The 22308-nt window shown below is 45.6% G+C and overlaps 1 protein-coding gene across 2 annotated transcripts in view; it reads right to left on the bottom strand.

Annotated features, from left to right (window-relative positions):
• Positions 1 to 6861: 6861 nt before the first annotated feature.
• POU2F3 (POU class 2 homeobox 3) overlaps positions 6862 to 22308 on the bottom strand; it is a 73705-nt gene continuing 58258 nt past the window's right edge. For both annotated transcript variants that reach the window (XM_037505452.2, XM_037505453.2), the window contains exons 6-13: positions 22128 to 22210; positions 19714 to 19896; positions 19185 to 19326; positions 17491 to 17627; positions 15765 to 15926; positions 10325 to 10391; positions 9095 to 9230; positions 6862 to 8094 (exon numbers count right to left, since the gene is read on the bottom strand). In XM_037505452.2, coding sequence (XP_037361349.1) covers positions 8055 to 8094; positions 9095 to 9230; positions 10325 to 10391; positions 15765 to 15926; positions 17491 to 17627; positions 19185 to 19326; positions 19714 to 19896; positions 22128 to 22210 — 950 coding nt within the window. In that variant the 3' untranslated portion in view covers positions 6862 to 8054. The remainder of the gene's footprint in view (positions 8095 to 9094; positions 9231 to 10324; positions 10392 to 15764; positions 15927 to 17490; positions 17628 to 19184; positions 19327 to 19713; positions 19897 to 22127; positions 22211 to 22308) is intronic.

Genomic DNA, 22308 nt, shown 5'->3' with positions numbered 1-22308 from the left:
CCCGAGAGCAGGAAGCAGCGAAACGAGGGAGAGAGATGCTGACGGCTGCGGAGGAGGAGCTGGGGGTCTGGGGGCACCTGGTGGCTGGGAGGACGGAGCGCAGAGCCAGAGCTGGACCAGGGATGCTCAGGAAAGCCGGCTGGAGGGTCCACCTTGCAGGAGTGGGGCACAGGGAGTGCGGGGGGGGGGTGTAATCTAGCGGTGACGTGAGCTCTGCAGACTGTTGCTCTTGTTTGTTGTCTGTTTGAATAATTATCCATCCCGCTTCGTCCCCCTCCCTAAACTCGTTGTTGAGCACCTACTATGTGCTTGCTCCCCTACTAGGCAGTGTGGGAGATGTAAGACATACTGCCATACTTCGTGCTTGAGTCTATAAATTGTAAAACAAACAGACAAATAATTACCAGGGACGTGCTCAAACCTGGAAATTAGAAGTTATTCCTTCTCATGTCTACCCGGATGCCTTCACAGTAGGGCATAAAGGTTAAGAATAAACCTGGCTTGATTACTGTGTGTCTTTTGAGCAGTTACTTAATGTTTCTGTTCTTTCTCAATGAAAACAGCAAAAAAAAAAAAAAAAAAAGCAGGGCACTCTCATAAGGTATTTGTGAGACTTCTACACACCTCGCCACATGTAAAGTTCCTAGAACAATGACTGGCACATGGAAGTTATTATATAAATATTAAATGTTGTTACACTACCTTGGGTAAATCCTTTCTGCTCTCTAGATCTATTTTAAAGGCAAAGAAAGTAAGTTTGAAGAAATGACCAAACATAAGTATGGAGGCTCAAACAGGATAAAGGGAGCACCTGGCTTGGTTGGTCAGGACAAGCAATGACAGGGAGCTGAGGGATTCAGCTCTTAAAACAAGAAGCCCTTAAGCAGGTGTGAGCCTTAGGCCACGTCTAGAGAATAGTATTATAAATAGTCCAGCTTTTGTCATTTAGCTTGCCAACTGCTCAAGAAGAAGGATCACAGCAGTTAAGTTTTTGTTTCCTCTTACCTTATTTGAGGCAGATACTATAATTGTTTGCTGGTTGAATGAATGGATAATAAGCCTGGAAAAGGAAATTGCAAGCATATTGTGGCTCCCAAACCTTGTTGATCATCTATACCACTGGAGAAATGTCTTCAAAATATTCTTGTACAGTCTGGACCTTGAAGAGAATGATTTAGTAGGCGTAATGTGGAGCCCAGGGATCTGTATGTTTTAAAACCTGCCCAGGGGTTCATTCAGATGATCAGTCATGTTTGAGAACCACTGCAGTTAAAGCAACTTAAATGACTGCAGTGTACCTAAGATGCCAGATGGATTCATCCTATTCAGTGGATAACAAGAAACCTGTGATGTCATTTGGCAAGGGAATAATTGTATCATGTTCACCAAGCCCTTGCTACTCAAATAATTGTATCATGTTCACCAAGCCCTTGCTACTCAAAGTGTGGTCCATGGACAAGCAAAATATGCGTCACCTGAAAGTTTATTAGAAACATAATCTCAAACCCTAGGCCTGGATCTGAGTCAGAAATTGCATTTTAAAAATTATCTTGGCAGCTCTTGTCTCAAGACTACCCACCTTTGACTATGCAGGTGTCTCTTTTCACAAACCTGTCTTTTTCAAGGGCAACTCTTTCTGCTTGCTTGTGTCTGTGTGAGCATCCTTTTCCTTTTCTTATGTAATAAACCTGCCCTTTTTGGATATGAAATAAATAAATAAATAAATAAATAAATAAATAAATAAATAAATAAATAATCATCTTAACAGTGATTTATATGTACATTTGGGCAGTGGTTCTCAACCACAATAGCACAATACAACCACTTTTAAAAGTCCCAATGCCTTGGGCCTCCCCTGGTGGCGCAGCGGTTGAGCGCTGGGCTGCGAAGCTGCCCGCAGCCTCTGCAGTGCCAGTTCAATCCCCGGCCACCAGCGAGGGTCCCACATGGCGCGATAGACCTCTCCTGTCTCGCCCGCTGCTCCCCTCAGCAGTGTATTTCGTTGGTCTGCCTGTTCTGTTCCCTGCTCTGGCTCTGGTGAGTTCTCTCACCCTCCCGTGCTTCTGACTGTACCCAGTGCTTGTATAAATAAATAAATAAATAACTCTTTTTAAAAAATTAAAATTTATTAAAAAAAAAAAAAGTCCCAATGCCTTGGCCTCCCTGGTGGTGGCGCAGCGGTTGAGCGCTGGGTTGTGAAGCTGCCTGCAGCCTCTTCAGTGCCGGTTCGATCCCTGACTGCTCCCTGGCCACTGGAGGAGGGTCCTGCATGGCGCGCAGACCTCTCCTGCCACCCGCTGCTGCCCTCAGCAGTGTACTTCGGTCCTTCTGCCTGTTCTGCTCTCTGCTCTGGCTCTGGTGAATTCCCTTACCCTCCCGTGCTTCTGACTGTACCCAGTGCTTGTATAAATAAATAAAAATAAATCTTTAAAAAAATTTTAAAAAAAGGAAACTTTAAAAAAAAAAGTCCCAATGCCCAACCACATCCCAGACAAAGTAAATCAGAATCTATGTGGATATTAACCTTTTTCAAAGCTCCCTAGATGATTCCATTGTGCACCCAAAGTTGACAATCCCTGCTACTTACTCAACTGAAATCAGTGTGAGCGGAATTGGAGAAGACAATCTGTTATAAATGGGTATGAACAAACCAGATAAGAAAACATCAAATATTCCATTTCACTGAAAGGATACTATGCAAAACTCAAACTTTTCCCATCTAGTATCTGCCTGAAACTTTCTTCATGCTGCCATCATTTCCCAGCAAAGAACAGAGTATTAAAGACTTCAGGGCTCTAAAGGCTGAGGGAAAAGTGGGGGTTGGGAGGGAGGGTACCAGTTGTTTCACTGGAGCCTTTAACCTAGGGTGATTGGGATTCCAGGTTTCATTTTCTGGGATTTAATTTTATTAACTTATATATCTTTGGCCACAATTCTTGTTCTGTCAAATCGAATCCTTGTCAACAAGTGTCATTCCCCAGAAAAGTCCTGGGCTGTTAGGGAGAACAGGGGACAGGATGTCCGCCAACTTACTTGAATTACCATGACAACAACAATTAAAAGATAATGGATAACACTTATTAATGTACCAGGCATTGTTCCAAGCACTTTACATATATTAACTTGATTAATGCTCACAACTCTATGAGATGGATTCTATTGTTATTTCCATTTTACAAGTCAGAAACTGTGATGCAGAGCAGTCAAGGAGCTTGCCCAAGGTTCATGATTTATAGGACACAGATTTGGATATGAAACCCAGGCAATATGGCTCTGGAAGTCTTTTCTTCTCTGTCTGTTTGTTTTTTTTTCTTTTTTTTTTTTTTTGTGTGACATTGGTTTAAAGCCCTGTATATGATGGAAGTCATTTTCTTAACCACTATAGTGTGCTGACGGGTATAAATCAGAGCAGAACATTTGACTACAAAATGTTCTTCACTGAATGAGAATCTCCTCCAGATGTGTACTGTCTTTTTCTGTATTCACAGCTCTAAGGGCATCACTGAAGGGCATTAAAAGTGGTTTGGGGCCTCCCTTGTGGTGCAAGGGGTTAAGCACAGCACTATTTAGCTATCTGCAGCCTCTGCAGCATGAGTTTGATCCCCAGCTGGCGAGGGAGCAACCCACATGGCGCAGCGGGCCTCTTCTGTCTCGCCTGCTGCTCCCCTCAGCAGTGTATTTCAGTCAATCCACCTGTTCTGCTCCCTACTCTGTCTCTGGTGAATCCTCTCACGCACACCCCACCTCTGGCCTACACCCCAGCTCTTGTATGCATAAATAAATAAATCTTTAAAAAAATATACAACACAAACCATGGTCAAATAGAGAATCATTAAATACCTCTTCATCAATATCGTCAACTTGGCCTCCCTGGTGGCACAGCGGGTTGAGCACAGCCCTGTGAAGCTGTCCACAACTTCTGCAGCACGGGTTCGATTCCCAGCTGGCCAAGGAGATTCCCACATGGCACAGCAGACCTCTCCTGTAGCACCTACTGCTCCCATCAGCTGTGTATTTTGGTCCGTCTGCCTGTTCTGTTCCCCACTCTATCTCTGATGAATCCTCTCACTCTCCCGTGCCTCTGGCCTGTACCCCAGCTGTTATATAAATAAAAATAATAATAATAAATCTTATTTATATCATCAACTAATCTTTGACAAAGTTGCCAAGGCATTACAATGGAGAAGTAACAGTGTCTTCAACAAATTGTGGTGGGACACTGAACAAGTTAGTGCAAAAAAATGAGTCTAGTCACAGGCCTTACACCCTTCACAAAAAATGAATTCTAAATAGGTCACTGACCTAAACAAATGTAAAATGCAAAACTATAAAATTCCCAGAAGATAACATAGGAGAAAACCTAGATGACCCGAGGTAAGGTGATACTTTTTAGTTATCACACCAAAGACATGGTCCATAAAGAAATAATTGATAAGTTGGACTTCATTAAAATTAAAAACTTCTGCTCCGCAAAGAACAATATCAAGAGAATTAAAATACAAGCCACAGACTGGAAGAAAGTACTTGCAAAAGGCATATCTGATAAAGGACTGTTATAAAAAATATACAAAGAACTATTATAACACAATGATAAGAAAACAAACAACCCAATTAAAGTATGTGCCAAAGACCTTAATAGACACCTTATCAAAAAAGGCATACAGAAGGTAAATAAGCACGTGAAATGTTCCACATCATGTGTCATGAGGAACAAACAAATTAAAACAATAATAAGATACAACCACACATCTATTAGAATGGCCAAAATCTGGAACCCTGAAAACAAAAAATGCTGGCAAGGGTGTGGAGCAATAGGAACTCAGTCACTGCTGGTGGGAATGCAAAGCAGTGCAGCCACATTGGTATAGTTTGTGCTTTCTTACAAAACTAAATATACTCTTACTAAATGATCTAGCAATCATAATCTTTAATATTTAACAAAAGGAACTGAAAGTCTGTGTCCACACAAAGACCTGCACATAAATGTTTACAGAAGCTTTTTTCATAATTGCCAGAACTTGGAAGCAACCAAGATGGCCTTTAGAAGGTGAATGGGTAAAAAAAACTTTGGTATACCCAGACAATAAAATATTGCTCAGTACTAAAAAGAAATGAGCTATCAAGTCATGAAAAGACATGGAAGAAACTTAAATATATATAAATAAATGAAAGAAACCAATCTGAAAATGCAATATGATTTCAGGTATGTGATATTAGAAAAGGCAAAACCATGGAAAGAGTAAAAAGGTCAGTGGTTGCAAGATGTAGAAGGGGAGAGAGAGGAATAGGCAGAGCAGGGGATTATTAGAGTAGTGGATGTATCTGCATATTACAATAATGGATAGATGTCATTTTCTTTAAAGATTTATTTATTTATGCATACAAGAGCTGGGGTGTAGGCCAATAGTGCGGGAGGTGAAAGATTCACTAGAGACAGAGTGGGGAACAGAACAGGCAGACTGACCAAAATACACTGCTAAGGGGAACAGCAGGTGAGACAGGAGAGGTCTGCTGTGTCATGTGGGTCAACTCCTTGGCTGGGGATTGAATTCATGCTGCAGTAGCTATGGATAGCTTCATTTTGCTGACGCTTAACCCCTCACGCCACCAAGGAGGTCCTGGATAGATGTCATTTTATACTGTTTTCCAAACCTTGGCGTGTATGACACCAAGAGTGAACTCTAAGATAAATGATGGATTTGTGGTGACTCTGATGCATCAATGTGTTTTTGTCCTTGGTAAAAATCGTGATGTTGATAATGGGGGAGGTTATGCATTGTGGGGGCAGGGATATATGGGAAATCGCCAATCCTTGCCTTGCTTTCAATTTTGTTTTAAACCTAAAGCTCCCCTAAAATAATAATGTATTTTTTTAAACATCAAATGGACTAAAATCAGAGTCTTTGGGAAGAAGATCAACTTTCAGCTCTCACCTGAGCAAGACGTCAAGCCAGGCTTACTGCAGAAAAGGTCAGCCCTGGCTGAGGAGCACAGACGTGAACCCAGAGCTTGGGGTGGGGAGTAGTCCCTTTATGTACTTAAGTCACTGTTGAAGGCCACTCTTGATGTCTCTTTGCTAGATGCCTATCCCCTTTCAACTAGACCTTTTCTTGAAAAAGTAATCACTACCAATAAATAGGACATCTCCAACTTCATGACATGAAATATTAGTCATAATATAAACCCCATTTAAATATCAGGAACAATTAACTCTTGATTATTTATGTATAGATTTCTCACTTGGATATTATTATTTGCAATAAGTGTTTAATCCCAATTTTAATGCTTCCTTTCAGTCATTACGTTTTGGAAGGTCCTCCTTTTCCCACAGATGAGTATTTATCTCAGGGATAGTAACTATTTAAATTTTTATTACCCTAAAGAAAAATTAAAGGGTATAGTTTCCTTGCCCCTCAGCCTTCTCACCAAGAGTCACACTGCATTCCAAAGCTAAATATATGTAATTATTGAATTACCCTATGTCTCGAGTGTGTATTGCTTTCCATTGTAAATAATGAGTCATTGACCTTCGGGATGCCTTTGCTATCAGCTCTCAGTCCCAGCCTCTACCTTTTAAGTCTCCAAATGATTTGATCTTTAACATTTACTTTTTCTCACTTACTCAATGAGAAAATTAGTCTCTTGCCTACTCTGCTTTCAAGGTAGTTCTATCAAAGAGAACGCTGAACTCTTCAGAGCTCTGTGCTAACATATGTCATCATTAGCACCAGTTTGGGTAACAACAGACTTCATGAATCAATTTGAAATATTTTCCCCATCCTGTTTCATTATATGTATACACATCCTCTCCCTCCCACCCCTACCCCTAACAAAAGACAGAGATAATCTAAACTTCTTTTTATCAATAGTGGAATAGTTTATATTGTTACTATACAAATTTATTTAAGAACAGAGAGATTCCTTTGAATCTCAACATTTTCTTGGATATGCAGTCTTTCAAAAAAAGGTCACCATTTCTACAATGGCTTCATGTTACATCTCTACACACTGGCCCACAAAGAAGGAGAATCAACATAATGTTCCCAAAGAAGCCAACCAGGATTCCCTGCTCACGGTGGAACTCTTGTGGGAGCTAGTACAGTATTTCACACTTTGGTATTTTTTTCTTTTTTTTTTTTAAGATAAAATATTACAGAGACATCTTCAAAATTCACACCTGAGTTAAATATTTTGCTGGAAAACTCCACATTAAGAAAGGAAGAACATAATGCAAAAACAGGACAGGGTTATATACAGTATTCTGCCAGCATGATTGTTGCACATTTCTTTTTGTGTTCTTCCTTCTGCTGCCAGGAGAAGGAAGAGAGAATGAGATAAGGAGAAAGACAGAGAGAGAAGAAACAAGGATTCCTGAACTCTGGAGCCAATGTAAGCAAACAGAAGAGCACCTGTAAACAGGGAAATGTGCCCAGGGGACTGAGGCTCTCTCTGCCTTCTGAGGGGGAAAGTAAAAAAGGAATCAGGAGAATTGGTTCTAGAAAAGGGGACTAAGGAGAATGAGGTGAAATGGAGATTCAGCCAGAGAACTACTGCCCAGGGAAAACACCAAGAAGGCAACATCAGATTCAACTCTTCACAGGTTTGAGAGTCAGTTCAGAAATGGCCAAGTTCAAAGTCAAAACCATTATCTCTCCTTGCGGTGGTCTGGCACAGCAGGCAAGTGGCTGTCCCAAGAAATCCAGCATGTGAGTTGGAGAATAATGGCAAGGCATCCTTCCTCTGAAAGACTACTGCCACAGTGAAGCCATCTGAAATATTTAGAACTAGAGGCAAAGGGCACAGGCGAGGAAGGTGAAAATGGTAGACTCCTAGGAGGAGGCTTTATCTCAAGAGCACTAGGAGTCAGCACATGGTTCAATCACAGTTTGGATCTCTGAGGCCCTTGCTCCTGAAGAAGGCAAGAGTTTGGGTCATGGATAGTGGGAATTCTCTTCCACTCTTCTGAAAGCAATATGTCCATACAGAGGAAATGTGACTCCCTTCCTTCCAGTGGGGAATACAAGGCCAGGTGGAATAGGAGGAACTTTTTGGTCTCAGTGGAGGTAGGTGGGATGATTCCATCGGTACCAAGGTCTAGAAAGAAGAAACAAGTCAATCAGTAAAGCTACTAATGTGATGAGTGAATACGGGGGTGGGGAGTGGTTGCAAACAGCATCAGATTTTTTGGGGGGAAAGGTGAAAATTAGATATTCTAATTCTGGAATTAGATAATGCTGATCATTGTACAACCTTGCAAATATACTGAAAAGCATGGAATTGTACCCTCTAAAGTGGTAAATTTTATAGTATGTGAATTATATCTCAAAACAATTTTTACAAATGCATATTACATAGTTTTCTCTCTCCCCATGGGGATCTCTGAGGAGCTCCAAGTTTTTGGGCTTTCAACCATTGGCTAAGAAGAGCTGGCTGCTTTGCTGAAAGACCTGGGTTGGACAAGGTTAGGTCTTTAGCCTGTCACCTAACTTTCAGGTTTCTGCTTTCTTCTGAATCAAGGAAAAAAATCTCTCAAGGTAGTATCGTGAGAATACTTCTGGAGAAGATTCTATGGTTCATGAACTAAAGGCCAGAGGCTGCTATGCCCACTGCCTCCCAGGTGGGAGTGTGAGATGGCGGGGGGGTAGGGGGGTGCTGGTGGTGATGGGGTTAGGTAGGAGGCAACACCATTCCCGGTCTCATTGTGTTAGCCGTGCTTGAGCTCAGGCTGGCACTGGAACACCTGAGAACTGGGTTCCTGGCCTGAAGTGCAGCTCTCTTAAGCCCAGTGAAGGACCTGGCCCTTTCTGAACAGGAGTGTTTGGAAATTTCCATCCTCCATTTGGAGGATGGAAATTTTGGCTTTGTTGACATCAGTTACTTGCCAGGACTGTGCACTGGCTGAAGCTTCTCTTTTAAATCCCCCTCCCTAGGGATGAAGTCCAGTCTGGCTCTCCACTCTGTCCCCTCCCTACAACCCCATTCCGCTCATCCAACCGCGTGACCAGCTTTCTTCCCCAAGCCACTGAACCAGCCCAGCTTCCCACAAGGCCCTCGGCCCGGCTGGGGTGGCACTGTGCTCTCCTGGCCATCTTACCCTGAAGAGTTAAAACTGGAGGGGGAGTTCACTGCTGCCTTGGAGTTATTTTGAGATGCAGTGGGGCTGCTGGCATGGAGTCCTGAGCCAGGAGACGAAGGCCTGCTGTTGTTCCCAGGGGAACAGGATGACGTTACTGAGGACAAGGAGAGGCAAAAACAAGGGAAAATAATGCTGATGGGTCCTGGGACCTTGTGACATGGCCCTTTAGATGTGTATCCTCAAAGGGACCTCACCCTCTCCCTACCCCCACCCATCTGCCCACCTCCTACCCTGTCAGAATCAACACCTGTCCCCAGAGGGGCTCTCGTCATCCACGCTTTCCTCAGCCCAGGCCCTGAAGAGCAGCATGGCTGGTTCTGCAAGTCCAAGACTTGCCAAACACAAGGAGGACAGATGCCAAAATCATCTCACTGCAGGACACACCCTGAGCTGGGCACACCCAGCGCCAGCCCAAGTGATGGAGGGGGTGGGGGAGGAGCAGAGAGGAAGAAAGGAGGAAAGAGAAGTACACAGGGCAGGGCGGGAAGGAAACCAGTGGGCACAAAGGAAGACGGCCAGCTGCTCGAGCTTGCCCACTTCCACAATGGAAATGTGCACTATCTTCGAGAAAGAACACACTCAGGACCAGGAGCCCCAAGGCTCATCCAGGCCTTTTTTGAAGCAGCTGTGATTTGTGGTGACTCATCTCACTTCCCTGAAATTATTTTTGTCCTCTCTACAATGGCAGGTTCTGGTTAAACAGAATTCTTGTACTTGGGTTTCCTGAACAGTGTTCCATGGATAAGGTGACATCTATTTTACCATCCAAACTGGGTGCTGTCCATAATTATGTCAGCACAGGAGGCAGAAGCTGGTCTGCCAGTGCATTCCCAGGCATATGACCCCTAGCTGGTTCCTTAGGGAACTCTAGGAACTTGTGGAAAAATTACTTCTGTAGAAAATGACTTTGGGAAACCCTGCATTCCTCAGCCTCCCATGCAGCCCATGTAGGAAGGCATATCACACTCGAGGGCCGAGGAGTGCTGCAATGACAACAAAAACAGACACTGGTTTCAACTTTGCTTACTCGGAATTTTCCAAGAAGCCCTCCTTCACCTAGCACAGAGTTAAGTCTCCTTTGAAATACATTTAGGGAACACGGACTTAGAGGTAGGCATCCTTCAGATGTAATATCCCCTAATTTAAAGGAATTCTAGGGTTATTCAGAAACCTCATTTTAACTCTCACCTGTTCCAGGCATGGTGCTATGGACAGGTGGGACAGACAGGGTGCCCAGAGACCCAGAGGGAGAGACCTGGAAGGCAAGAGAAATTGTAAATATCCATTTCCACTCCCTTCTGGAACCTCTGGTGCTTCTCCCAGGTGCTGGGCCCCAGCCTGCTCAGCTTCCTTGGTGATTTCCTAATCCGCAGCCTACATGCATCCCCCATCACAAGATGGCCTCAGGACACTGTACAGCATCCCTCTAGCCTTGCCCTGCTCCCCAGGCTCCCAGATGCTGACCCAGGCCCAGTCTCCCTGAGTATGCCCTGGCAAGGATTTGGGGAGCTGCAGGTAGTAGCTGCCTTGTTCCAGTGCTCTCGCTAGAGCTGCCAATTTCCTAGCCCCCATTTCTTCCTTCCTAAAAGACTCCTGCTCTTGCTTGGGGGAGCAGAGTGCATAACCCCAAGGACGTTGCTTCTGGTTTCCCAGCGGGATGGAGGAGTGGGCCTTGTATTCTCTGGAGACAACAAGAGGAGAAAAACTTTGGTCTCTGAAGCTTTTCATTTCTCCCTGGAAACCTCACAGCATCATCAACTCTCAGATTAGAAAGGCACCTAGGATAATTCAGTTTAACTTCCCACACAGTTCAAGAATCTCCCCTCAGTACTATCTCCTGGCACAACCTAGAAAAAGAAGTGATAGAAAAAAATAAACTTCGGAGCCCAACAGATCTGGGGGCGACTCCTGGCTCCAGCACTAACCATCTGAGTGACTTTGCACAAGCCACCTACCCCCGCTGAGGCTGGGTTTTCTCAGGCGTAAAGGAGCAGTCGTCCCTCCCTTATATTTTCTTTTAATTAAGATTTAATGAGATAATGTTCATAAAGCTTCTAACTCAATGCCTGGCAAAGAGTGCCAGGCTTGTTAAAAGTTAGTTCCCTTCCTTTTAGAAGGAGGTTGTCAACTACTTTGGCTGGCTGGACGCTGCACACCTCTTCCTTTGAGCTGAAATCTGCATATTTTCCCTCCCCCAGCCCCCCCTGATTCTTCACATGCTGACTGGGGAAGCTCTGATCCAAGTTTTTAAAGGACGTTGAAAGGAAGTTCTGCTGGGAGCTGTGCATTGATATCCCTCCCCTCCTAGCGTGGAACATCCCATCCCAACAGGATGCAGCTTGTCTCATTTCCTAATTAATCAGCCTGGTGGTTCTCACTGTGTTCATTTACCTGCCCTTTGACAATGAGCTTCCTCAGTAAGCTGGGGGCCCACGAAGGGTGGAGACAGGTGTGGGGCAGCATGGTAGGAGATGTTATCAAGAATCTCTCTCCCTCTTCTCCTCCTCCCTTCCCTGCTGCCACACCCAGGACATTTGTTGTTGCTTTAAAATAAATAGTGTATTAAGTCACTGTGACCAGCTTCTTCCCTTTCTCCGGGAGACAGGCTAGGCAGACAGGCTAGGCATATGCAAGCACGCCTATATATGATTTCCTCTTTTTTAACTTTTTATATAAATGGTAGCATTTATATAATGCTACGCAAGCTGGTCTGCAGCTTCCTGCTGTTTTGTTTTGTTTTGTTTCATGGGTTGTCTTGGAGGCTATTTCATATCAGAAGAAGGTATTAGGTCCTGGTCTCGAAGGACTGTCCTGAAGAGCCCCAAGAAGAGATCAGCTCATTTTCCCCTCTCCTCTTCTTTCTCGACATCACAAGTATTAATGTCATGATTTAGCTAATGTCTTTCTCCCCCACTGGGCTGTTGATATCTTGAGGGCAGGGTAATGCCTGTGTGGGTCACTCCTACCCCTCCCAGTGTCTACTACAGTGCCTGGACATTTGCAGCTGCTCGGCGAATCTGAGCTGAATGGATGATAAGAATGGGGAGGCTCCTTCATTCCTCCTATATGTGTCCAACCACTTTTCTCCATGTTGGTGTCCTGTCCTAGGTTAGGACGGAACCAAAGTGAGAACCTACCTCCCATTTCTTAAAGATTCCAATGCTCTTATGACATGGTTCAGTTTCTTTAACATGGCCTACAACGCCCTACATAATCTAGCCCCCACCTACCATTCCAGCCTCCTCATTCAACTTTCTTTCACTCCCTGGGTTCCAGCTCATTCCAAACGTCTATGCTTCCTTGCTCCATCTACCCAAGCCTCAGGGACTTTGTACACACACTTTCCTCTGCCTAGAATGTTCTTCCCTACACTCTTTCCTCCCTGGATCCCCTGCTTCCCCCATTAGTGTCTACTCATACTCAGTAAAGCCCTCAGTAAAGCCCTTGACACCTTGGTTAAGTCCCTCAAATACCTGCACATCTTCTCAAAGACTTGATCATAAATAGCATTTACTTATTGTCTGTTTTCCCTGCTGGACTGTAAGCAGAAATCATAAGAGTCTTATGTCCCAGGGCCAGACATATGATGAACACTCCAAAAATATTTTAAAAAAAGAATGATGAATGATTCTCATGTTGCCTCCAACCTAAAATTTCCAGTGATTTCTCACACCTTTTCAGGTAATTTAGTAGCCACAGTCCATCATGATCCAGTCCTCATCAATCTCTCCAGCCAGACCGAAATGTCTGGTTCTCCAAATGAGGCATATTGTTTTCTAAGTCCATGCCCTTCCTTCATTCACAGACCCTTCCTTCTGCCTGCTGCTGTTCTTGTGAACTCCTAATCTGTTCTTCTAACAGTTTCGAGCGGCAGCCTGTTCTCAGACCCCATTCTGACCTGACAGTCTCATCTGTGTTCTCTTAGCGTGCCTCCCTTTCCAGCACCTGTTATATCTTACTTTGGTGCCATTTCTTGGCACTGCCCCTCCCTTGATCCTCTTTCTTTGCCTGCCCCTCAAATGGCTGTTGTCCCCAGGGTTGAGACCTAGACTGTCTTGCTTCCCCTGAATAAACTCCATAGGTATGGATTTTAACTACCACCATATGCTTATGATTCCCCCATCACTGTTTCCATCCTGGTCTTCTCTCCTAGCCTCCAAGACCATAATTCCAAGTGCCCAGGGACCTTCCCAGTGGGGTATCCCTCAGGCCTCATTGTATATCGTACTGATGTAAAGAACTGATGTGATCACTTTTTCCTACACTAAGCCACCTCCTCCCTCTGTGTTTGCTTAGTCCATCAATGGCCCAACCACCTGCCCAAGGGGCCAGCCTGAGTGCTGAGAGTCATCCCAGAGGATTCCCTTTTCTTCATGGTTCTCCCTGCCCCCACCCAGTTTTCAATCTATTAACCAACACCTAATAATGCTACTTTATAATTATCTCTTGAATCTCTCCCATCCCCCTCATTCTTACCACATGGGTTTGCTTCAGCCCTCATTATTTCTCGCCTGGAGAACTACCATCACATCCTAACTGGTCTCCCTGCAACCAATCTGGTGCCTCTCCAAATACCCTTTATATTGCAGTCAGAGTGATCATTCTAAAAAGATCAGATCTAAAATCTGATCATGCCAATGCTCTGTTAATATCCTTCAGCAATGCCCCCCACTTCCAAGTTTGTTAGCATTGCACAGAGTCCCTTTGGTCTGCATCCCCTTGCTGATGCTCCAGCCCCCGAGTTTCATGTTCCTCCCCAGGGGACCACCTGCAGTTCCGTGAATGTGCTGCATATTCTCCCTGCTCCAAAACACTGTTCGCATCTTTTCCCTGTGAGAACTCCACCCTACTTATTTGCCGCTTCACTCCTACTTGTCCTTTTAGACTCGACTAAGGTAGTAATTATCTCCTTGGGGAAGTCTTCCCTAACCACCTCTGAAGGCTTTGTTAGCTGCTACTCCTAGGTTCTCCTAGAGAAATTATCATGTTGTTTATCATATGTTTATTTGTCTCCTCCACTTAGCAGTAAGGGCCTCTGGGACAGGAGACAAATATTTACTTGCATATCTCCAGCCTTCTGCACAGTGACCAATACATAGCAGAGGGCCAATACATGTTTGATGAAAAATGGACAGTGTGGGGCCTCCCTGGTGGCCCAAGGGGTTAAGCACCACACTATGAAGCAATCCGCAGCCTCTGCAGCATGAGTTCGGTCCCCGGCCGGCCAGGGAGCAACCCACATGGCGCAGCAGACCTCTCCTGTCTCGCCCGCTGCTCCCCTCAGTGGTGTATTTCAGTCAGTCTGCCTGTTCTGTTCCCCACTCTGTCTCTGGTGAATCCTCTCACCCCCCACAACTCTGGCCTGTACCCCAGCTCTTGTATGCATAAATGAATAAATCTTTAAAAAAAAAAAAAAAGAATGGACAGTGTGAAGTTTATATGAAACAGCTATATCCTACCCCAAAGCTGGATTTTACCCATCCTTTACTGCTAAAAGACTCAAGCACAACACCATTATCCCTATCTTTCTTAATCTTCAGTCGTCATCGTCTGCAATGAAGGAAAACCCTCCTACCCCCACCCTTCTTGTTCTATCTCTCTCCTGGATGGTGATGAGATTTTCTACTCTACAAACTTCTAGGTCTACCTGAACTGCCAGTTATTCCCAGCTCTGGATTCTTCCCTGACCACCACTTGGCACTTCTTCTTGGAAGCCTGGGAGTCATGTCCTACTTCTGATGACCAGTTCTAGAATCTTCGATCCCCCCTCCTCACCCCACACTTGTTCTTCCTGCAGTTTTTCATCACCTCAAAAACTGACAGCACCATCCAACTGGCTGCTCAGGCCAAAACCCTTGAACACATCTTTGCCTCATTTCTCACACTGCTTATCTGAGTCCCAGAATATCTTGTGGCTCCATGGTGAAAGTCTACTGGGAATCCATCCACTTCTTCCTCGCTGCCCTGGCTACCGCCCTTGCCCAAGCCTCCACCACTCTCAGCCTGATTGTTGTAATTCTCCTCCCACACAGATTACTAATCTCCACTAGCTCACATAGTCAGCTCAGGCTACTCTGCTCGGGGTTCTCCAGGAGCACATTTCATGCAAACTGAAAGTCAGGGTCCTTGCAATTGCCTCCAAGAACCTGGGTGGTCTGCTCCCTGCTGCTTCTCTGATTTCATCTCCTATTTCTTGTCTCCTTCCTCACTCTTCTCCAGCTACACTGGCTTGCTGGCTGTTCCACAAACATGCCAGGTCTTTTCACTTACTGGTCCTTCTGCCCAGAACAGCCTTTTCTTCAGATACTTCATTCCCTTTCAACACTTAGGTCTCTGCTACAATATCACCGTCTCAAAGAAGACCTCTCTGATCACCCTATTAAAAAATCATTTCACCACGATCTCTTTTGATCCCCTCATGCTACTTTATATTATATATATATATATATATTATATCCAGCTTCTTTATATTATATATATTTTATATACAGCATCTCTGCTTATTTATTTGTTGCATGGCCCCCTCAACTCCCAACCTCCATGCTCCCCAGGATGGAAAAGATGCTCTTGCCCTCTGGACATCATCTCCTCCAGTGCTTGGCAGACAGTTTGATTCCCTGCCACTCACCAGCCGGGAATTGTAGATGGGTGATTTGATGGGTGTGGCCACAGGGCAATTGATTCGCTTTTCCTTTTGGCGTCGGTTGCAGAACCAGACCCTCACCACTTCCTTCTCCATGGACAACTGCTCTGCAATCATGGAAATCTCCTCTGAGCTGGGTTTGGGATTCTGCAGAGATCACAGAGATGGAGTGTGAGCAGGAGCAGAAAGGAAGAGGGCTGGGGACAGATGTTCCTAGGAAGTGGGACAGAACTATAGATGAATCAAAGCTTTAAAATCAGACCTGATTCCTAATGGATAAAATTCTGGCTTTGTCACTTATTGTGCATCCTTAGGAAAGTTTCTTAACCTCTCTGAGTCTCAGTCTTATCACCTATGCAATAGAAATAATAATGCCTAACATACAGGATTATTATGAGGATTAAGTAAAAAAAAAATGTGTGAACTGCCAAGCATGGGCCCTGACACAAGAGTGGAGGCTCCAAGAACTTAAGTTCTCTCCTCTCTTTCCTTCCAGAAGTTCTGAAAAGAGGCAGCCATTGACGAGTTATGTGGGCAAACAATCCCCAGAACCTATGCTCCCCTCTAAGTTCTTTCCTTATAACCTGATATTCTTATGTCATTTTTTCTTCACCTACTTCAAAATAGGAAATAAGAAAGCTAAAACAGACAGACCTATGAAAACAGTAGGGGAGACGTGTTTCTCTCTCTCTCTCCGCCCCCCACCTCGTGTGTGTGTGTGTGTGTAATTGTATATATGTATGTATTATATTTTACTTATTATATTATAATAAACTTATGATACTCCCTTGTTCTGATCCTTCGCACCCCCTCCACCGTCCAGTCTTTGACCTCAGCCCCTTTCTCTCCCTCTTACACCTTCCTTTCCTGTTCTTGCTCTGAGAAACCTTATCAGAAGGAAAAATCAGCTTGTTCATCCTGCCAGCAGAATGCAGCCATCAAATTCCTAAGCACATACATTGGAGAATCTGCTGGTGGAACAGCGGTGCTGAAGATGTGGGACCAGAAAGGTTAGACTAGGCCTGCCCTTTAAGTGCCTGTGTCCGGGTGTAGGCCCTGGAGCCTCATGTCTTGGGCATCCTGGCCAGAGCTGTTTAGACCACACCTGCTTTTCCTCTTCTCTCCCCAGCCCTGATAGGGCACAGAGCTGTTATTATTAGTTTCCATGCACTGGCTCAAGAATATGACTTTGTTACAAGTTAAGAGAAAAAAGTATATAATATGATCACAAATATTTTAATATGTGTGGAAAAAAGAAACAGAAGGAAGTACATTTCGATGACATTTGATGGTATTTTTTTTTTTACTTCTCTGTGTTTTCCCATTTATGAGGAGTATTGCATTTCTAATTTGAAAAAATACAAAGCAATGCATAGAAAATTAGGAATTTATATACAATGCTCTGGCTCTGCTCCCTTTATCTCAACTGAGTACAGAGATACACCCTCTTCTGGGGCCCTAAATCCCCTTCTTTAAATCTCCCAGTGAAAAGATCAATCAGTCAATCTCCCAGTGAAAGGGACCAAACAGATGTCACAACTAGGTTCAGTGGGAAAGTGGTCCCCGGAACTCAGTTGAAGGGAGTTTGGGGTTCACTCAAACACTTGGGCAGTTGGACGCTTTCCCAGGGGCAGGTGTATGGTGGGGTGTATACCTGCTTGCCCACCTAGGCAAGTGGGTCCACCTTCCCCTCCCCAAGCAAACTGCTCACGTCTTGAAATCTCTTTTCCAGAGTCAGGCGGATGTTGGTCTCGATGCTGGTCCGCTTCTTCCTCTTCCTACCAAACACTTCACTGAGGGTGGGGTAAGAGCTGGGGGTGCTCACTGAGGGGTCTGATGGAGAAGACTCTGCGGAGAGGAGAAAGAGCAGAGGAAGCTCAGAAAAGAGCATGCGCAGCCAGCTCAGGGCCTGTCTCGGTGAACGTGAGGCCCACCAACCCTTTCCCTGTGGTTCTGCAGAGGCATTTTCAGGACCAGCCCCCTCCCCCACCGAGGCGAACCAGAACAGACCAAGAATTTTGCTTCTTCTTGTTCTCAGGGCAAACATTCTCCATGACTCCCACCGCAGAGCCTCCAGTGTTTGCAGTCATGGTTCAGGGACACCCAGACATCAGTGGCATGTGTGGGTGTGAGGGGTGCTGGTAGAGCTCCTACGAGTGACACTTGTGAATCTGTCTTTTACAAGTAGGCCTGCATGTGCACACCTAGGAGAAGGCAAGTTGGGGCTTTGGGTGCTTGATGGCAGAATGTGGGTGATGAAGTCATTTTCTTTTCAGTGTAAGTGTTGGAATAAGAGCTGTCTGGTTGACGCCCCGCAGGCGTCTTGGGGGTGACACTAGAAATGACCTACGAGGTCCTTTTGAGAGATCCTGAGACCCTCAGTCATATCTCCCACTGTCTAAAGGATAGACTACTGGGGGGAGCCTCCTCACAGCCCCCTGCCTCTTTCTCTGCAGAGGGACTTCTGAGAAGGTAACGCCCCTGGCTACCCATCCTCCGGTCCTTTCCTCCCTGTCCAAGAACTCAGTAACCCACAGGTATCTACGTTCTCAACCAGGAATGATTTTGTACCATAACTACTCCTTGGGAGATATTTGGTAATATCTGGAGACATTTTTGGATGTCTCAGCTGGGGACAGGTGCTACTGGCATTTAGTGGGTAGTGACCCGGGATGCTGCTCAATACCCTACAATTCATTAGACAGCCCCCCACAACAAAAGATTGACAGGCCATGGCTGAGAAACAGCGCACATTATTCCCTGTTGCAGTTCTTCCATTCATTACTCCTGATCCTTTGCGCTTGGCATACAACCTTGACCTGGAATGCTTCCCTGGCTTCCAGGTCTGATGAATCCCTCTGCAAACCCCACTCCCGCTTTAAGATTTTCCAGATCTATCTAGCTCACAGTCACTTCCTGCCCTCTGAAAGTGACTCAAGAATTAGCTAGTAAGACAATGTATTGTGTCTGCCACCTCCCTGTCTCAGGCATGAGACCCTGGAGCACCCACTTCTGTTTCTCCCCTCCCCCTGCCTCTGAACTCGGTCTATCAGGCAGCAATCTGGGCAAGTATGTCTGCTCTGCAGACCTGAACTTTGCCTCTGGTGAGCTGTCCTGAGGTCTAGTCTGGTAGGTCTGGGGTCAGGAATGGAATGAGGATATATTTTCAGGGCCACAGACCTAAAGTCACACCCTCCAAAGGGCCTTATCAGTAATGAAGCTGACATTTTCATCTTCCCTTGCCTTAGCCCCCGTGTCTCAGTTCTCAGCTGGGCCCAGATTCAGGAGGAGAGGAAAGGGGATATTCAGGATCGACTCCCTTAAGCCCCCATATAGGCAAGTCACTAGCCCCTTGGCTGCAGAATCCTCTCGGGCACACCCCTCCTTGCGTCCTTGAGTCCCCACCTGCATCGTTCAGCCACTTCTCCAGCAGTGGCTTCAGCTTGCACATGTTCTTAAAGCTCAGGTTTAGGGCCTCAAATCTCGAGATGGTTGTCTGGCTGAAGTCATTGCCGTAGAGTTTCCCCATCGCCAGCCCCACGTCTCCCTGCAAGAGGGAATTGAGAGAGAGGAAACTGAGAGACAGGCTCTTTCTCCTCTTTACCCACACCCCTCACCATCCTAGTATCTATCACGTTCCCAGAGACCCTTCTGGTACCCACCCACCCCTTTGGTTCCTTTCCAGATTATTTCCCTCTAAGATGGGTAATTGGCTGAATTTTCTCCCTAGACTCTGGGTGGGCCATGCCTGGCTCTCATTCCTCTCCCACCACCAGCAGTGTCTTCGGTTTCCCTCCCTCTCAGGGAGCACTGGGACTTGATGGATTTGCCCCAAACCCACTCGAGCTTCTGATTGCTCTTTAGCCCTACAGTCAAGAAGCCCAGTCTCTGCTCACTCAACCCATTTCTTCCTCTGCCTCCCCCTAAACCAGACCTGTGTGAAGCCCAGCTTAATGCGCCTCTGCTTGAAGGTCTTGGCAAACTTCTCCAGCTCCTCCAAGTCACTGGGTTCATCGGCCCCTCCAGAACTGGGTAGGTGCTTGGGCACTGGGAGATGCTGGGATGCTTCCAGATGGGGTTCTAAAGAGGATCCCGGCAGCCCGGGGCGCCCAACTGCCTGAGAGGGAACACATGCCAAGCAGATCCACAGATATTCAACAGGTCAAAAGGCAGGGCCTGCTATTCTATACTAATAGGCACACTTAGCGGAAGGCAGATCCCTGTACATTGGCTTCCTATTTTTGCACTGGTGTGGAAATTGCAGTTTCTACAAAGGGATAGCAAACAGCATAGCTGAGTAGAAACACCAGGAGTATCAGACAGGGAAGTGACCTTTCTGGGTCTTAGTCTATGACTCACTGTTTGACTCTCAGCAGGTAACTTCCTCCTTTTAGTGTTCCACCATAAAAGGAGTTAGCAGGGTTGTTTACAAAGATTCCAATCACAAATCTCAGACTGGACAAGGAAAAGGTTGTTTGCTTTGCCTGCTCTTGGCCACAAAGCAAAGCAACTGAGATGTTCAACAAGCATTATCTGAAGATAACAGGACATCCCAGACTCACTGTTAGTGGAACTTCCATAAAAATTCACACTTTTGTGATTGCCATTTTCATTTCTAAACCGCCATTTTCTTTCATGAGATTGTTTTGTTTCCTTTTTTTTTTTTTTTTTTTTTAGTCAAAAGCCTCCCAGGGCTATCTAAATATACCTTGATCTCACTGGCATTTGTCAGGAGGTATTCTTACTTTAGTTTATTTTCATCAGAAAATGCACACTTAAACCTAGAACCCATGCTGTGCCCATCTGGGGTCAGAGGTGAATTGAACTTGTGAAGACAGCTGTCATTCCACAAAGGAGGCATGGGAACCAAGCCCAGGGGTCCAGGCACCGTTCAGGCCAGGGAGGCTTCCCATGTAGATAACTTGGCCTAAACCCATTCTCTTCTGTCTCCTTCCTAGTTTACACTTTTCCTAGACTAAGTTTAATTTTTTGCACTCTCTTTCCTGAGACAGAAGATAAGGGCTCCTTCCCCAAGTGAGGGGGTCTTTAAGGACAGAAGGATTTCAAACCATTGTGGATTTGATCCTGTAATGCAGGGAAGGAGGGTGGCATAGACCAGACCCTCAGGACAAGTCTCAGCCCTCATGGAGACTTCCTTTTCATTTGTTCTGTCATCTGACAAATTTGTATTGAGTTCTCTGCTAGACCTTTTCCCTCTCCCCTTCACATCCAATCAGTTATCAAATTGTATTGACTCAGCTTCTCCAAACATCTCCTATTCATCCCCTCCTTTTTACACATATTGTCACAGCCCTAAACCAACCCCGCCCCCCACTCCATGATCTGAAGAATCTTCTAAACAGTCTTTCTGTCTCTGATCTCTCCTTGCACTTTTACAAATGGGAGAGTTGACCCTGAATACTCTCTAAGTCTATGGTGATGAGTCTATGGTTGATGAGAGAGCCTGGAGGAGGTCGAAGGGCTTATAACTCCGGCGTCCTCATTTCTTTTGGCCACTAGATGGCACCCTCCCCTGTTCCAGATGTCTCCTAAGAGTTCCCTATCCCTTCCTTAAGTCAGGCCTTAGTCATGGGGATCTAAGCGCAGAAAGGACATTAAGATTTCTGCAGTCATCGCCAATCCTTCTGCACAGCCATCTCTGCAGAGCCCTCTCATGCAGCTGTGCAGGCGGTGATCTGCACAGGGATACCCATATGATGGGAGGAGCGGCAGGTCTGCACCTTGGTGTGAGGCTGATCTGGAGATGAAGAGGTGACTTTTTACTAACTGGCTCTGTCAGTTAGTACTGTTGGGCCATGCAGCTCTGCACTCGGCCCTTTTGCAGTCCTTAGTCCTCTTGAGCTGCACATGTCCCCACTGCTGGAGGCAAGCTAGAACAGTGTGTCTTAAGAAAGACTTAGAGGTAAGAGACACTGGATTTGTGTTGTTGGACATCAGGCCACTGGCACTCTGGTCTCCTCCTGAGGGCTTGAGAGCACCCCAGCAAAGCAAGTTGGCATCCCTGGAAATTTCACTGAGCCTTGGTTCTAAGAGCAGGACCCTTCAGGCCTGGTGAGGGCTGGAATAGGTCAATGTAACCCCCAGGAGCTGGCTAGCCTGGAAGCTGAAACTTCTGGGTTCTAATTCTGGCTCCAGCAATGATATTGGGACAATCGCCTCTCTTGGCTGTGGCTGAATTTCCCCAAGTGTCAACAGGGATAATCTCCTCTGCTTCCTCTTCCCAGAGGGGTAAGTCTACCATCAAGGGGGTGGGGGGAAACCAGTGAGCTTAACTGTGTCAAGAGCTGAGAGATTCCTAGAGGAAACAGGAAGAATGTGGTTGTTTACCTGGGAGGCCAGGCCAGGCCCAGTCTGCGGGAGGAGGAGAGAGCTTTGTTGCTGTGGAAAGGGGAGAAGATTTGGCTGCAGACCTGGATGAAAGGGGAGTGACAAAGGAACAAACGAGTAAAATCCAGGCCATGTGAAAGACATGATCTACAACTCTGGAGACACGATAACTGTCCCCACC

The sequence above is a fragment of the Talpa occidentalis genome, unplaced genomic scaffold, assembly GCF_014898055.3.
Source record: "Talpa occidentalis isolate TD23 unplaced genomic scaffold, MPIMG_talOcc4v2.1 talOcc4.12, whole genome shotgun sequence".
Taxonomy (NCBI): domain Eukaryota; kingdom Metazoa; phylum Chordata; class Mammalia; order Eulipotyphla; family Talpidae; genus Talpa; species Talpa occidentalis.
This window is presented reverse-complemented; position numbering and strand designations above follow the sequence as displayed.